Source organism: Propithecus coquereli, unplaced genomic scaffold (assembly GCF_000956105.1).
Source record: "Propithecus coquereli isolate 6110/MARCELLA unplaced genomic scaffold, Pcoq_1.0 Scaffold27, whole genome shotgun sequence".
In the NCBI taxonomy this organism is placed as follows: Eukaryota; Metazoa; Chordata; class Mammalia; order Primates; family Indriidae; genus Propithecus; species Propithecus coquereli.
The window spans coordinates 3,051,461-3,068,911 of record NW_012148285.1 but is presented as its reverse complement, the minus strand read 5'-3'; the positions used below and the strand labels follow the sequence as shown (position 1 = coordinate 3,068,911).

Sequence of the window (17,451 nt, the reverse complement as noted above, 5' to 3'; positions counted from 1 at the left end):
GCAGGCCCCAGCGGGCCCTAGTGCTGTTACCTGGCAGGTAGATGTCGGCAGGTGGGCCCGGCTGGCCGTGGCCGCAGTGCTCAGGGCTGCTGTCCTGCAGGACGTTCTCGATGGACGGCACTCGGCTCCCTGTAGCAGGCAGAGGGAAGGTCGGAGAACAGCCCCGGGAGCCCGGCTCTCTTCACCGAGGCCTCTGGAGCCGCCACGGGGACCCTGGGCCTGGGCTCCAGCCCGAGTCTACCCCAGTGTCCCACGTGCTCTCCAGGGACTCAAAGATGGATGCTTCCTTTTCTCCTCTTTCCCACGCGCCAGCACGTTATAAAAACATAACATGTCCACGTTTCAAATGGCGACAGGTGCTAACCGTGCACGCTCACCCCTGCAGACAGCCTGCAGGGAGCAGCAGTGCCTCGAGAGGGTGGGCCCTGGTCCTCCCACATGCACGTTTAGTCCCTCTCGGCTCAGGACACACACTGCTCGGTGGGGCCGAGGGTGTTCGCGTGGGTGAGGGTCCCCCTGGCAGAAGAGGGCTGGCCTAGCGCGGCCTGGAGCCCTACCGCCCCAGCAGACCAGGCCACCGGGTCCCTGCACGTGTCTGCACAGACAGAGCTCCAGGCCCGTGCTGAAGTGAGAAGCTGAGGCCCCGCGAGGCAGAGGGACTCGCTCAATGCCACCCAGCTGAGGACACACCAGGCAGGGAGCCCAGTTTCTAATACTCTACTCACAGACCATTGGTGCCACATCCTGGCTCTGTCACCTAAGTGGCCTTGGGCCTCCCCGACACCAACCCTGAGCCTTGGTTTGCCCACCTATCCTACAGCAGCAGGCAGGAACCTCAGTTTCTAATTCTCCTGGTAAGGATCGAGCAAGACGGCAGAGGGAGCTCGGGGGCCCCTACGAGGCTGGGCAGGGCTGTCTCCAGCCACAGCCATAGTCGCCACACCGGCAGCAGCAGCTGGGACCTAAACCCCACCAGGCATCTGGGCATGTAAGTCCCTCACCTGAAACGAGGAGAGATTCCAGCATCTCCAGCCGTCCTTGTTCTCATTCTTAACCAGGCACAGCAAGTCATCAAAACCACAAAACAAAAGAGGACTCTCCTCCCACCCCGGGACAGCCTTGCCCTGGAAGGAGGCGAGAGGCCCACCCTGTCCACAGGGGACAGGCAGAGGCTGACCAGCAGCCCAGAGCCCCTGCCAGACAGCGACACGGAGGAGCCCAGCCAGCAGCGCACGGACCACTCCTGAGAGGCAGGGGCCGGGCGAGAGGAAGACCCGGTCCTGGAGCAGGAGCGGCCTCCGGGAGGCTCCTGCGGGGCTCACCTTGCTTCAGTGATGACGCCTCATCCGCCTCTTCCGTTACGAAACTCTAGGAAACAAAGAGGAAAGTCCACCTGCTGGCCCCAGGTGATCGAGAGGATGCTGAGAGTGGCGGCCACCATGCCAGGCCACACTGATGTCACACATGGCCCCTCCTACAACCTGCACAGTGACTTCACCCACCGGCACCTCATCCCAGGGACCAACGGGGAAACCAAAGCTGGGGGAGTCATGCCAGGCCGCAGACTGGGTGGGGCGGCAGCCTCACCTCGGGGGAGCTGCTCTCCTGCGGCACCAGCCCCGCGCTGCTCAGCGGGGGAGGAGCGTCCAAGTCCTGCGAGAGCTTCTCCTCATCCTCTTCGTGGATAGGGGACGATGGGGACCGCAGGGTGCTGGGGACAGGGGCGGGGAAGTCAGAGGACAACTGGATGAGAAGGGCCAACCCGCCAGAGCCACACAGACCCCTGCCTGACGCCCCCGGGGGACCCTGCACGTGTCTGCTGGGATCTGCGACGGTGCTCCCTGGGGAGGTGTTTCGACCAGCAAGTGACTGGGACCGACCCGGTGCCCAGCAGCCTGCGGTCAACGCAGACCGACCCTGACAGAGGCCCCGTCCTGGCACACTGGCACAGGCCTGCGCATCCTTTTCTTTCTAGAGAGAAACCACCAGTGACAGTGGATGCCTGGGGCGGCGATGCAGCAGGAGACAGACCCCCACGTCTCTTTCTGCAGCCTTGGAGCTGTTCTCTGTGGGCTGCGTCGTGGGGGCCCTGGGCTGCCATTACAGACCCTGTGCCCGCCTTACACTTTTCTGTTAACAACTAATGCCGGGTGGGAAGGAGTTGACACAGCGGGCTGGCGGCCACTCCTCGCAAGTCTCCAAGGGAACCACAACTGACCCCTAGCCAACCCCAGAGTGTGGCCCTCAGAAGGTTCTTGGTGTCAGTGACTGATGACGTTAACTTCTGGGGACGGGCCACACCCGCCGGCTTGTCAGGTGCAGCAGCAAGATCAGTAACCTGCACCTGATTCACGGTCCGGCCCACGTTTCAGCTGTCATCACTGTCACACGGCAGGATATGCCTGCATGACCAGCAGCCCCGTAAAGTCCTGGGACCCTGAGTCTCAAAGGGGCTCCCCTCGGCAGAGACACAGGCCCTGCAGTCTGTGCATGAAGAGGTCACCCAGGTGTGGCCTCCACTGGCCCAGCTGCCCCTGTGCTCTGCCCTGTGCCCTTTGCTGCCATAAACTGTATCTGAGTCCACCCTGCCCCTGGGTCTCCGGAGTCATGTCGTCAGTCGCCACATGAAACACATTGGAAAGTTACTCAAAACCACAAATACGTGGGCTTTGCACACAAGTGCCGCCCCCACTCCCACGCAGCGCCCGGGCCACAGCAGCGTGCGGGCGCCACGCCCGGCTCACCTGTCGGGAGACTTGCTCCGCACCTTGCCCTTCTGGTGGCTGCCTTCTGCGAGCCGCTCCACCCCAGCCAGTGGACAGCTGGCCTGGGACAGGCCGTCCGACACGCCCGAGTAGGTGATCTCTTCGTAAAGAGGGGCCGAGGGGATGGCCGGGGAGATGGCCCGAAGGCCGTTGAGCGCCTCGAGCAAGGAGATGGGCTCGTAGCCGGGTGGGATGCTGTCGGAGCTCTGTGGGGACAGGGAGGGTGAGGGGAAGGTGGCTGGTCAGGCCCCCTGCCGGGCTTGTGTCCCGGGGACCTTCCGCTCCCCAGACATTCTTTCTAACAACTCCTATCCTACTGCACCTTCCGGGGACTTAACTCCCCTCCCTCGGCTGTCAGCCCCAGCACACGCGCCTGGACACCCAGACGCCCACGCCAGCCGGGACGAAGGGTGAGAGCCCGGGCCCGGGCCAGCCCGCCCTGGCTTTCTGGCCTGCCTGGCTGGAGGTGGACAGTGAGGAGTTAGTGTAGACAGAACCTGGAGCGGGGCGGAGCGAAGCCATGCCAGAGGCCACGGAGACCAGCAGGAGAGGCACGTCCCAGACCAGGGAGAGCTGGGCTGCCAGGAGCTCTGCCCTGACTCGGGCCTCGCGGGGGGACACGCTCCTGGAGACTCTATTAACAATAGACGCCCTAGTGAAGAGCCACTATACCCGCCTTGTTGGGGGTGGACTGACTCAACAAGGATGAGGAAGAAAGAAGACACCAGGTCCCTGGGGAACAGCAGTCAGGCCGCAGGGGCACTGCCCTGCCCTCAGTCTTGCTCCCCCAAAACCAGGTCAAGGGGCAAAATGCACCAGTGCACTTCGTGAGACCCTGGCCCGCCAGAATGAGCGCCTGGAAGGGGAGAGTGAGACGGGGCAGCCCTGGGGACCATGGGGGCAGTGGGGGCAGTGGCAGAGGAGGGAGCTTCCCTGGGCTGGTACCGGGTGGGGGCGGCCTTTTCTGGACACTTGCCTTCAACTGAACGGGAAACAATTACTCTCAACCCTCCCACCCTCTAAAAAGGAAAGGACTCTCCCCGCCGATTCTTGAGCGATCTCCACCTCTCTAAGTCACACCGAGGATACGTGAGGGCACACAGGACTTCAGCTGGGGCTGCCATGGCCAGTGGAGGCTCCGGGTGGAGGCGTGGCCTGGCTGCTCCCTGGGTGCAGGGAGAGGAGGCAAGGACACCACAGAGCCGGGCGGAGGAGCGGGATGCGACCAGCAAGCGAGCGGGGTGCTGCCTGCAGAGCGGCGTTAGTCCCACCTCCCACAGCGTCCACTGCCAGCAAGAAACATAGGGAAACAGGGAACTGGGAGACCAGGAGCAGGCAAAGCTGGTGGGGGCAGCACAGGGCCAGTGTGACTGGCTTTCTACCCGTGGACCTGGAGCTTTGCTTCTCCCACGGACGCCCGTCCTGGGCAGGGACACCAGGACGGGGAGCAGATTCGACAGATTACGTTCATTGAACACTAGCCTGCGGTGGAAGGGATTTCCCTTACTTGTCACTGGTTTAAAAATTAAGGAACAGGGCGAAAAAATGTAGCCATAGGACCAAACACACTTACTGTTTCCCTTTTAGGTTTCTTGCTGGCCAGGGAGGCGGGGTGCGACTTTGATTTTTTAAAGGGACACTGTCAAGATAAAAATCATATGTTTTACAACTACTCCCACCCACACACAATGGAGTGGGCTGGACGAGGTCTCTCTGATGTGCTGTCCTCTAGGCTCATGGTGACCAAGAGCTTCCAGAGCTTCTGACTGGGCTCTGGGTGGGCTGTCAGCACACCCACCCGGCCCCCAGGAGCTACGTGGCCGTTCTTGCAGCCAAGCGTCCAGGGTGTGGAGCCCGACCCCATCCCCAATGCCCCTACCGTGGTTCTGGGTCACCCGGAGCAGCAGATCTGGCCAAGGCGGACCCGAGAGTGGACAGACACTCCCTAAAAGGGGCCTGGCTGGCTGTAGGGCAGGAGACCCTGAGGCCGTTCGGCCAAAGCCCCCAACCAGCTCCTATCAGCGCCGAGCCACTTCCTAACGCGTCACCAGCGTTTAACTCCTCAAGACAGCTGGGAGAGTCAGCCCCAGATCAGCCCACTCCACGGGTATCTTACACGCTCAGTGGAGAATGCTGCCTCATCTGGGCTCTTCCTGGCACTACGTGGAAATGGCTCTTGCCCTCACAGTGGGGCACGTCTGGGGCACGTGGCAGCCGGAGCTGCCAGGTCACATATCAGCCCCTGGCTGCCCTGCACTGTGGGAGGCCCCTCAGCCGGCTAGAGACAGAGGGACCCGTCGGATGCTCGGCCACCAGGGCAGAAACCGGGAGGGGCAAAAACAAGCCGCAATAAACCCACCGGCGCCTGAGCGTGTGCGCTGGGGGCCTGCTCCAGGTGCCCTCGTGCTGATGGGCCCAGCAGGCAAAAATGTCTGTGTGGCTGTCCTGGGGAGCAAGGTGGGCGGAGGGGCGGGTTGGTGCACGACAGGGACCCCCAAGGCATGTTTTCTTCTCCAGCTTCCAGACCACAACATCAGATTTTAAAAGAAAAGAAAAATCTGGGTTTAAGGGAAATTCCCAGATTGTTAAGGGTTGGCCCAATTTTCAGAACACTGGGAGGGCTGAACATGTCACGCAAGCTGCCGGGTGGGCCCCGGGTCGGGCCCTGATCAGGCAGGCCGACAGGACGCACAGAGCAAACGCGCGGCCGAGATGTGCCAGCCGCAGGGTTCGTTCCTCTTTTCTTTTTAGCGAGGCTGCAGCGCCTTTGACAGCCGCTAGACCCGAGCCACCTCAGCTGACAGCAAGACAGACTCACCCGCTGACAGCTCGCAGCCAGCTGGGAGCCAAGCCCAGCCCCGAAGGCCCCGTCCCGCCCCCTCGGCCTCTGGTCTGCACCCATCCCCTGCCTCGCCGCATCCTGCTGGGTCTCGTGTCTGCCTCCCTGCACTTCTCAGTCTCTTTGCTTCTCTCTCCCCCCACGTCTCTGTGTCCCTCTCTGTGTCTCTCGGTCTCTCTTTGGGTCCCTGAAGCCAGAATACTCCCTCCCTTGCCTGCCTGACGCCCACCTGCGATGTCCTAGGGGGTGTCTCGGTGGAGGGCGTCTCCCGAGGGAAGCCACAGGCCTGTTCACTGAGAACCAGGGGCGCCTGGCCCCACTGGCTCAGTGGAGAGGTCGTGACAACACCTCAGCACACTCAGCAAGGCCACACGCTTGGCAGGAGCAAGGATAATCAATCCCAGCAGCCGACGTTCCCAGGCCCAGCCTGGTCACCCCACGAATGCCTCATAGCCACCTGAGCCACACCTGCCCACCGGACAGACGAGGACACCGGGTGCCGCTGCTCTGTCTGGGGCCCGGCCCCTCACGCCCCAGGCAGGGAGGCACTTACGGAGTGCTCCTCGTGGTCCAGGCTCTGCGCCAGCACCGGGCTGAAGGACACAGGGGACAGCGCTCCTGGCTTCTTCCGCACAGCCCGGATCTGCAGGAGGGCCCGGAAAGCTGGGCAGAAGGGGGGCTCCCATTAGACAGGGGCCCCACCCAGAGGACCCTCTGAGCGCCCCCAAGCCCCACCCACACTGTTCCACCCCACAGCAGCCCGGGACAAGCCACGAAGTCAGAGGCAAACAATCTTAATGACACAGCACCAGGCAGGGGGATGAGCAAAGCCTCGGATGCTGCCCCAGGGGGCGTCCAGGCCACACACCTGGCTGCACCCACTCTGAGCCCAAGGACGCTGGGCACAGGCCTCGCCCCAGGGAGCCTGCTGAGGGCAGGACGGCAGGGACGCTCATGTGGAGCACTGTGACAATGCGATGCCTCACACTGGGCACACCAAGGGGCACAGACAGCAACCGCCAGGAATAGGAAAATCAGCTGTGACCTGGGATGCTGCCACCATCACACCACGCTGCACAGGCCACACCCCACGAGAAACAGGCCACGGAACAAAACCAGGACCCCCCAACTGAACCTGCATCCCGGGGGAGGGAGGGGATGAGGGGCTGCAGGAAGGTGTTTGCCTCGCAGCTCTGCGCTTCTCAGCGTCCCCCGCGTTTTCTACCCAGGACCAGCAATGGCTGCCTGGGAAGGGTCCCTCCACCACCAAGGCCACACGGGCTCCGAGCTTGGGTCTGAGGACCCGGACTTGCAGATCCCTACACACCAGAAGATGCCTCAAGTGGGCCATGGGTCACGGCACCCTCCCTGGAGGGCAGCCTTTCAGCACCCACCCGGCCAGAGGCCTCCTCAGCTGCCCAGCCCAGCCCCCCAGGCAGGCCCACCCGGGGTCTGCCTTCCCATCCTTCCCTCAGCCCCTGCTCAGAGACCCGTCCTCACTCCCGGCGCCCCGCTCTTCCCTGCTTCGGTTCTTCCCTGTCTGCCCCCCACTCGGCCCGGGCCCCTCAGGAAACCTCCTCCCTCCCTGAGCCACCCTGGTCGCAGTCGGCCTCCTGTCTCCACGCCTGTCCACACCCTGTGATTCCACAGCAGCCTCTGGGAAGGACACAGGCCGTGGCCAGACCAGGAGTCCACAGGGGTCCCCCATGTTGGGGGCCCAGTGAGGGAGGACACGGCCTCAGGACAAGGGCCTAGTCCAGCTGGCCTAGCCCAGGGCTAAACACCAGCCTGGGGCCCTGCTCCGGCCTATCCAGACCCCTGGGTCTCCGGACCATGCTCTGCCCCCAGAAAACCCTAGCAGGCCAGGACAGGCGGGGGACGCTGCGCTCAGCTCCAGCTTAGGGGCCTCTCCCCACTGAGCTCCCTCCCAGCCACGGAGCTCTACAGAAGCCCTGGGGGAGGCCTAGGCTACTGGGGGTCCCTGGGGTACTGGGCTCTCGGAGGATGAGGGAGGGAGAGGCGAGGGCGTACTGCCAGAGCTGCTCCAGGACACAGGGACACCCAGGCCAACCCCACCCACAGGGCAACTCTCAGGAGCCGCTGCCTCCACCTTGGTGCGGTGCAGGCACCGAGGCCGGCATGTGAGGGCCACTCTGGGGACCCAGGCTCAGACCCCAGGGCTGCCTGAGCCAGGCAGAAAGAACCTTCCTCTCACCCCGGCCCAACCCTGCCCGCCTCTCCCTCCAGCCCCCAGCTCGGCACCCACCTGCAGCCTCCCTGTTCTGCGTCGGCTGCGGCTTCGTCTTGGGCTCCAGGACCCCCAGACCTGCCAGACCCTGCGGCCTCGTCCTCCACTTTGTATGCCCAGCCCGCCCTGAGCAACCACCACAGCTCCCACACGAACACCCTTTCCACGGCCACCTGGCTCTCATGGGGACGACCACGGTGACGTGCCAGTGCAGCTGCTCCCTCCCAGGCAGGAGCGTTGAGGGTCTGGGCTGAAGTCCCAGCCACACCCGCCCTGCCTCCTACCAGCTGTGGCCTCGGGCGAGCCCTCACAGAGCCACAGACAGCACCAGGGAAGCCCCACAGGCTACTGTGCTGGCACAGTCCCACATCCTGGCTCGGGCTCGGTGACCAGTGAATGAATGTGCCCGCGTCCCCACACCCACTGCCAGGACCCGGGCAGCTGGGGGCACAGCCCACCAGCCAGAGGCTCATTTTGACCTGGTGGCTTTTCATCCTGAGAATACTCAGGTTCTCCCTACTGGAGGACAAGTGACGTTCAGAATCATGCCCAACACGATGGCTTTCCACTGAGAAAGCGTCCAGTGCGCTCCAGGAAACCAAACTTAACTCCTTGATTAATCTTCTACCCGGCACACTTTTCTGTTTTCACCTTGAGATAATTTTTTATCAAAATATTTTCTACTTAACCTTTAAAATAAAGATTTCATTCGCTGGTGAATTATTGTCCAGTTCAAGTGTCACCGCAAACATTTGCCCTGGAGCACCTTTGAGGCCCCTCATTCTAAAAGTCTAATCTTCCCGGCAGCAGATTTTGAGGACTGCAGCGTGCCACACGCCGGCACACTCGCCGTCAGCGCTACCGTCCATGAACTGTGTCAGCCAACAGGTCCCGACGCACCGTGAACTGGATGAAGGACTGACAGCCCTTTATCTCTTAGCCAGTGAGGGGCCTGCAGCCCACGGGACCACCCTGGCCCTGGCCCGCTGTGGTGTGGCCAGTCCCCGACCTGCAGAACCTCCCCAGGGGCAGCAGGCCCACGGCACTCACGCAGCCGGCAGATGGGGCAGTTGTTGGCCTGGTAGCGCAGTGTGTCCGCACAGGAGGTGCAGAGGCACAGGTGGCGGCAGGGCAGGATCAGCGTGTCCCGCAGGTCAGACAGGCACACCACACACTCGTTGCTGTTGTCACTGTTCTCGTCATCCGAGGGCTGTGGGGACAAGGGCCTGGGGGTCAGTGGCCTCCCAAGGGCCAGAGCAGGGCCTCGCACTGCCCAGAGCAGGCCTTCCAGTCCCTAGCTGTGCCACCTGCTGTCCCCTCCTCCCCTGGGGCCTGTCATGGCTGAGGGAAGCCCAGAGGGCAGGAGGAGGTTACCGTGGAGCAGAACTCCGGAGGTGCAGCCCCGAGCCCAGCACACCACAGAGGGGAGAACCTGTGCCCCCCACCCACCCAAATCATGAGAATCCAGGCCTCTTTCTGTTCTTCAAACCCAAAGAGCAAATGTGGAAGACCCATGCCACTAAGGAACACCTCTTGACAATGATCAGGGTACCCATTTATTTGGTTAAAAAACAACCAAATAAGTTAACTTGTTGGAAATACTTCCATTAAGTAATGGCAGCTTCCAGAAACCAAATTAGCAACTGGACCAAGAGAAAGCAAAATCAAAAATGGATCAGCAAACTACGCGGGCAGCCTGTTTCTATAAATATTTATTGGAACTCAGCCACACCACTTGTTTCCATGTTGTCCGAAGCTGCTTCTGCCTGTGTAGATGTGACAGAGAATGTATGGCCCATAAAGCCAAAAACATTTAGCATGTGGCTCTTTTCAGAAAGTTGGCCAACGCCTGGCGTCAAACTTGGGGATGCGCAGAGTGTCCTCAGCCAAAAGGCTCTGACCTCCCCAGCTTTTAGCTGGTTCCGGCTGTCCTGGGCCCACATGCCACATTGAAGCTGGTGTCCAAGGCTTTCAGAGAGATTGTAACACACAGGCGGCAGTTGTAGTCACGCCAGTGTGCCTTTAAAAAGAATGAAAAAGACATCCAGGGTCCGGTTTCACTGTCTGCACCATTCCCTGGCCAGTCCCCTGACCATGCCTTGTCTGTGGCCACCACAGCTGCTTCCACAGACATCGAGAATGCGCATCCCTCCGCCAGCAACTGCAGGCTCCCCGTCTGCAGGGAGGAGGGAGCGGCCGGCAGGGTGCAGCGCTGGCCCCAACCAGGACCACTTAGGTGGCACAGCTGAGGCTAGGGGAAGGGCAGCAGGTGGTCCCCAGGCTGCCTTGGGACTTGGATGACAATTTATATAAGCCAGTGAATTTGCTGGAAAAAAGACAAAATGTTCTATAAACTGTTAACTTTTTTAAAAAATTAAGGAAAAATGACAGGATCTGGGGGCCCAGGACTCCCAGGGGAAGCCCCAGTGACTCCCAGCGAGTGGGCTCCTGTTAAGGCAGAAGGAACCGGGGAGGGAGGCAGCCAGGAGCCCTGGCAGGCGCCGGCACACGGACACACCTTGGTCTCCTGGTTGTTCTTGTTCTCGATGCCGTAGATCTCCTGCAGGAGGTAGCTGACCCGGTCCACCTGAGAGCAGAGAGGGGCTTGCTGGACTCCTTTGCACTCACCTGGCCCAACACCACCTCCTGGCACCCAAGGTTGCAGGTATCCCTGGGAATGCTGTCCGGCCTGTCCAGCCCAACCCCTGCGACCAGGGAGGGGAGGGGCAGGGAAAACCTGCCACCTGCCCAGCCCAACCAGCAGCACAGGGAGCAAGGTTGGGGCCAGCAGTCTGCCCGCCACACAGGGCCTGCAGCCAAGTCCTCTGCCCACCTTGCCACCCCAGCACTAGAGAAAAACCAAGTGGACCCACCCATCCCCAGCCCCAAAGGGCAACTGGAGGCATGAGACGGCAGCCTAAGCACCTACTGCTTCCCAAGTCTCCTTCCACAAGACATGAAAACGCTTCTGGTTTGGTCTCAAAGACACCGAACCAATTTCTATAAGCTGTGTTCTGTCCCGCACTCACTCCCAACCTGAGGGCCTCTCACACTGACCATGTTCCAAAACAGTCTGAGCTGCTGGGTTTCCTGCAGTTCCAGGGACCATGAGCACCATTCCAGAGAGCCCGAGACAAGTGCCCTGACCATCACTGGGGTCTCCTGCCGTCCTGGCATGTTCAGGGGTCTGGACCCACCAGAGTGTGCTCTCCCTCTCTTTTTAAAAGCTAACAAGCACCATTCCCAAGTGACAGCTTGAAACAGGTCTTACGCACCCAAGCAACTATACACAGGACAACTCCTAACATGGCTTTGGAACACAGACCTTAGCTACAGCCTGTTAAAATCAGTGCCAATGTCAGGATCTAACAATGCTCAGATCATGGGATCCCGTCCTCCTGAATTTTCACTGTGCTGAAGTGGGAGGCTGCCAGGAATCCCTCTCCGCAGTGCAGGACCACAGAACTCCTGACCCCAAAGGAAAGATGAACTGGTCTACAGCTTCTCACTTGTTCTGGGATACTTCACCCTTTTTTTCAAACACTGATGAAGTCAATCCAACTCCCTGTCCCACGCTGACATGTTTTCAGCAATTTGTAAGAAGTAGGAGAGGAGGCTGCAGTCTTTGTTTCCTGTCTCTTTCCTTCCTCTCTCTATCCATTTATTCAGCAAGTGCTTACCGAATGCTGACTATGTTCCAGGAACCACGGTCCAAACTGGGCAAAACTCAGGGCCTACGAGTCAGTGCTGGTACGCGGTGGGTATGCAACACACGTACACGCACCCAAAGACAGGGACCCGACAGCCGGGGGCTCAGAGCCCAACTGGGAAGACAAAAGTCACAGGCTCCTGCGCAGCTATTTCGACAGCAGCCACGGTGGCCCAGGAGGAATAGTCCGTGAAGACTACTCAAGTGTGTGTGTGTCTTTTAAATCAAAAGGGGTCATGCCATGTCATCCGAAAGACTCACGATTTGCTTCTGCTTCAACGGCTTCACAGAGAAGCTGCCGTCCACGTGCTGCAGGGGGCAAAGACACAGAGGTTAACTCGGCGGATGTGGTCCTCTGAGCACTCCTGCTCAGCAGGCTGAAAGGCCCTTTGCTAGCCAGTCCACACCTATAGCTGAAAAAAGGAAGGGCCACATGAAAACTGAAGAGTCAGGCCGGAATTTCTCAAATGTGGCCCTCAGACCTAGCTTTGAAACCACCTGGAGAGTCTTGTAAAAATACAGCTCCTGGCCCTGAGCTACCCTACCGAACCCAGCTCTCCCTGGGCAATCCTCATGCACGTGCAAGCCGACGACCACTCAGCCAGGTTCAGATGACGGACGCGAGCCTCCCCACACCACGCACAGCAAACTTTAAGACAAACAAGTGCTTGCTCTCAAAGGGCCCAGTTTAGTTAGGAAGACAGCCCGAGAGCGTGCACACGCACGCATTCGCACGCACACGTTCACAGCAACGCTCAGAGCCCTAAAAACTTAAAAATGAAACAGAACAAACGCGTTCAGTGGCGTCCAGGGAAATACTCTGTTCAGAGTTTGACAAGGTTAATGAAGGTATCAGATCTGAGATCTTCCAACAACACTAATTATTCCTTCGGAGTCACCCAAGACCAGCAGCACTCACATTTTCTGGTGAGGCTGGTGGGTCGTAAAAGAAATTTGCAGAATGTTGGACTCCAAATATAAAGCAGTTTCTCACTGGGCTCTAAACCGGAAGCACAGACTGGACTGTTAGCCAGAGACGGCCCATCTGCCTCAGCCAGAGATGTCAACCATCACCATCTCTTCGACAAGGCAGCGCTCAGGGAGTGCAGCGGCCAAGCCCAGCGCTAAGTAGGGGGGAGGCAGCCTCTGGCTGGTCAGCAGTCCGGCCCCGGGAGAACAGACCTAGCCACGCCACAGGCTGAACAGATCAGAGGGGCCCTGGCCCAGCCATAGGGACCCCCCTGGGGAGCTCTGGAAACACCCAGACCACAGGACAGAGCCCAACTCTGCCCCTGAAGCTCTCAGGGACTGCAGTGGCGCAGTGGGGAGTGAGTGAGGGGTCAGCAGCATGCACGGGTGGTGGGAGGCGGGGCCTGCTCCACAGGCTGCTCTTGAGCACAGGCTGGTGCTGAGAACACGTGCAACTGCAGAGTCAACCGCAGAGTGCAGACGGAACTCAGAGCGCATGGTGGGGGGAGGGTACATTCTCACACCAGGACACCCCACTACCTCCAGCAAGGTTCTCTGTGTACAGCGACACATGGGCCTGGGGCCACACCAGCCAGACGGCAGACCCTTGTCCATCCTGCCAGCATTCGCTGAGCGTCTGCTACCTGCCAGGCGTTACACTAGGCAAGAGCTCAGCTCCGAGAATACAGCCAGTTCCGCCCTCACGATCATCAGGAAATAAGCACAGGTGTTTGCCCCCGGCAAAGAAAAGGCCTCCTGCAGGGGGCAAGGCCCACCCAGCCTGCAGGGTCAGGGTGCTGCAGCCAGGTGGAGGAAGGAGCAGAGGGCCTTTCTGGGACTGTGAGAGGTCTCAGATGACACCCAAGGGAATGGCCTGGTGGGAAAGGGCCAGGGCCTGAGGAGGTGACAACACCGACAACATCTCCACACCCCAGGGGAGTTAGTCTGGGCAGGGAGCCCCGCCTGTGGGTACCCCAGCCCACGCCAGCAGCTTCTAGAGCAGCGGCCCCCAACCTTTTTGGCACCACGGATGGGTTTCAGGGAAGACACCCTATCCACAGATGGGGGTGGGGGATGGGCACAGCTCAGGCAGTGATGAGAAGTGGGGATGGTGACAATCGATGGGAAGTGGCTAAAAATGCAGATGAAGCTTTGCTGGCTGCCACTCACCCCCTGCTGTGTGCCCGGTTCCTAAGTTCCATGGAGGACAATTTTTCCATGGGGTGGGGGTGGGGAGGAGGAGCAGGCAGAGCCTGCTATGTGGCCTGGTTCCTAACAGGCCACGGACCAATACCAGTCTGAGCACCAGGGATTGGGAACCACAGCTCTAGAGAGTTCTATAGGGCTGGCCTCGGTCTAGAACATTCTCCTTCCCATACTCCAAACCCGCTTTGAAATGCCTCCTGTTGGGGACGTTCAGCCTCACGACTAGTCTTCTAGGAAGCACGGGGGAATCTCCCACCTGCCCTGGGCCCTGACCCCACACCCAGGCTCCTAGTCTCAGAAGGCCCCCTTCTGGTCCCAGCTCCCAGGCCCTAGGGACAGTGGGGGCCAGACACTTACCTTTTCAAAGGCGGCCAAGAGCACGTGCGCATGGCCAGTCACTTCCACAACTGCAGGGAGAGGGGGACAGAGCGGTCAGAGCCAAAGCAGCCCGCCCCACCCGGCCTCTCTACCTTCCCAGCCCTCAGCTGCAAGACACAGTCCGGAGCCTGTTCCAGGACTCGGCCTCCTCTGCCTGGGGCCCCCGCGGCTGCCCGGGCTGCTGTCCAGCCCCCCTGACCCTCTGAGCTGCCCACGTGGCAAGCCTGGGGCCCCGCACTGACGTCCTCCCTCACTGCTGGAAGAGGCCTCTGGAAGCAGCTCCCTGAGTGGAGGGCCCCAGCTCGGAAGGAGGACAGAAGAGGACAAGCTGACGCCACTCACCATCTCCCTCGTCCACCACGGCCTGGATGACCACTGGAAACACGCCCCGGTCCAGGTCAAAGTTCAACTGAGGGGAAAAGAGGCAAGAACACTCAGGACCCGCGGCAGCCAAGCCAGGCTGAGCCGGAGGGAGGGACCGGTGAGCGGGAGGGTGTCTGCAGAGCCTGGAGGACGCGGGTCTAAACGGCAGGGAAGGCAAACGTCTGGCTTGGCACCTTTGGGGTTTTGTGTGGTGAAATACACATAACATAAAAGTTGCCATTTTAACCTCATTTAAAGGCGTTAAGTACATCTACAATGTCATGCGATCAGCACCGCCATCCATTGCCAGAACTTTTCATCAGCCCACACGGAAAGCCCACGCCCAGGAGCACTCACTCCCCAGCCCCGGCCCCCACCAATCTGCTCTGTCCTGACGGATCTGCATCTTCCGGACATTCACACAAGTGGCATCCTACAGCATGTGGCCTTTTGTGTCTGGCTTCTTTCATTTCACACGTTTCCAAGGTTCACCGTGCCGTAGTGTGACTCGGTGCTTCCTCCCTTCGTGGGGCCGAGTGACACCCCACAGTACGGACAGCCCAGAGCTCGGTGTGTTCACCTGCTGACGGGCACGCGGTTGCTTCCACCGCTTGGCGACTGTGCACGGTGCCGCTGTGAACGCGAACGTGCCAGTGTCTGCTGGAATCTGGGTTTCCACCCTCTTGGGTACACCCTCGGGGTGGAAGTGCTGGGTCACATGGTAACTGTTTAACTTTCTGAAGAAAAGCCTGACTTGCCCCCCATATGATAGAAGGAAAGTGAAGGAGACCATCTGGCCTGTCCTTAGTTCAAGGAGAACCTTGTCGTGTTTCTCATTACACCCCTGCCGTGCTCAAGCTAAGAGCCGCTCCCCTCCCCGCGGCCCCATGGCCCAGCGGCCGGGCCTCACTCCTCATGGGAGCCCCGCGGGCCAATTCCCACCTGGGGCGTCAAGAAGGGCTTCCCGGGCCTCCCAGTGCAGCCGCCCCCATGAACACTCTCTCAGCCTGAGCCTCTCTGCATCGCTTCTGCCTATCACGCTGAGGAACGCCACCCGGATCGTCACCTGCCCCCGACTCCCTGCTGGACGACAGCCATGGAGCACGGAGACCCCGCCTGGCTGGTCAGCGCCACACCCTCAGTGTCTGCCACAGAGAAGCAACAAACACGTGTGTTTGCGTATTCTGGGCAGAAAATCAAGACTTCTCCCTCGGTAAAGATGTACTAAAAGAATGGATGAGAACACACTAAACTCTGGAAATGCACTAAAACCCACTGATTGTACCTACAACGAGGAGCTGTGTGATAAGTGAATCACAACGCGATAAAGGTGTTAAGAAACAGAACAAAACAAATACTGGATAAAATCCCAAAGAGGAATGGCCTGGCAGGTCCGGCCCAGGCCCTCTGCCTCCAGCCCGGAGCAGCAGGCCTTGCTTAGGCAAGACCATCCACGGGGAGGGGACAGCCCCACAGTCTGTCTCCAGCAACCGCCCACCCCGCGGAGCCCACGGCTGCGCGTCGTCCAGCAGACCAACAACGAAGCCCCAGAGGGAAGAGGCTCCCAGCAGAGCCCAGTGTCAGGGACACACGGGGCTGCCTCCCTTCTCCAGCTGTCCCTCCATGAGGCAGGCAGTAGCAGCAGAGCTGGGCACATGTCCCCACCCCAGTGGCCCAGGGGGACTGTGATCTCAAGTCCTACCCTCTGAGCTTCAGTTTCCTGCTCACTGCATCCACCACATGGGTTTCAAGGACAAGGCGCTAATGATGTCCTCCCGCCAGGCCCGGCCCCCACAGATCCAGGGCAGCGCCCAGGCCGACCAGGCACCCTCCATCCAGCAGGGGCTCCATGCCAGCGGGTGGCCGGGCCCCACTGGCACGTGGCAGGATCCCTGCCCCCTGGGAGCCAAGAGCCGCACTCCTGGCAGTCCTGGGAAGCAGCCATCAGCTCAACAGGCCACAGACCTGTCAGCACACGTCCACACGGCCTGGTCTCCACATCTGCTCACGAGGGAGGGTCACGGGTCAGAGGTGGCCAGTGGAGACACCGGCACGGGGGCTGCATGGGGGAGGCCAAGAAGGTCTCCATCAGCAGAGAAACGCCAGGAAGTGGCAGTGCACTGGCACAGGGTCAGACTCGGGACCGTTGCTCCGAGTCTGCTGCTCGCCTCTTCACTACGAATGAGCCTCCACCTGAGCCTCAGTTTCCCCACATGGAAAAAAGGGATAGAAGCCGCTGCCAACATAAAGGCTCTGAGTGCGGTGGCTGGAAGAACACGTGGTCAGCGCCGACTCAAAGCTCCATGTGTCAAGGAACAGGAGCCAAGGGAAGCCTCCCCTGGCGCGGTGGCCACGGGCAGAGGAGAGGAAAAGGGAGTGGAAGGTAGCCCAGGAGGGTGACATGGACGTGTCCACAGCCACCGGGGACCTTGTCAGGCCATAGGCTCCCACCATCTCGAAGATGCCGCAGAAACCTGGACCTGCCAGAGGGAGGGACACTCCTTTCCCTGGCTCCTGCCCTGCTCTGGGCTGACCGGCAGGGGGCGATCACACCGAGACACCAAGACAGGCCGAGTGCAGAGCCATCTTCCTGGAGTTGCCCACGACAATCCCACGCTGCCCTCCAGAAGGCAGCAATTAAGCCCAAGAGGGGGGAGTTCATGCACTGGCAGCGGCTCCTTTAGGTGGAGGGGCTGGACGGGAAAGCAGAGCTCCGTGGGGCTCAGCCCTGTGCCACCCCACCTCCCTGTGCATCCGCCCCAACCTCAAGCCTACACCCCGTGACTGGAACAACACCCGGTGCCTGGAACAGCACCCAGTGCCTGCTGACACAGGCACCTCCAGGTGATTTGCACTTTTTCCTCATTGCACTCCACAAACTGAATGCTGACGGGTGTTTTGCTGGAGTTAAAATAAAAACCAGGCCAGGCGCAGTGGCTCACGCCTGTAATCCTAGCACTCTGGGAGGCCGAGG

General features: G+C 60.4%; 1 protein-coding gene across 1 annotated transcript in view; it reads right to left on the bottom strand.

The window, feature by feature from the left end:
- The window catches only part of MGRN1 (mahogunin ring finger 1, E3 ubiquitin protein ligase), a 44,746-nt gene that overhangs the window by 3,680 nt on the left and 23,615 nt on the right, over positions 1–17,451 (bottom strand). The window contains 10 exon segments of the mRNA XM_012647748.1: positions 31–129; positions 1,323–1,368; positions 1,588–1,711; positions 2,745–2,971; positions 6,158–6,267; positions 8,903–9,062; positions 10,371–10,439; positions 11,823–11,870; positions 14,094–14,143; positions 14,457–14,523. Coding sequence (XP_012503202.1) covers positions 31–129; positions 1,323–1,368; positions 1,588–1,711; positions 2,745–2,971; positions 6,158–6,267; positions 8,903–9,062; positions 10,371–10,439; positions 11,823–11,870; positions 14,094–14,143; positions 14,457–14,523 — 1,000 coding nt within the window.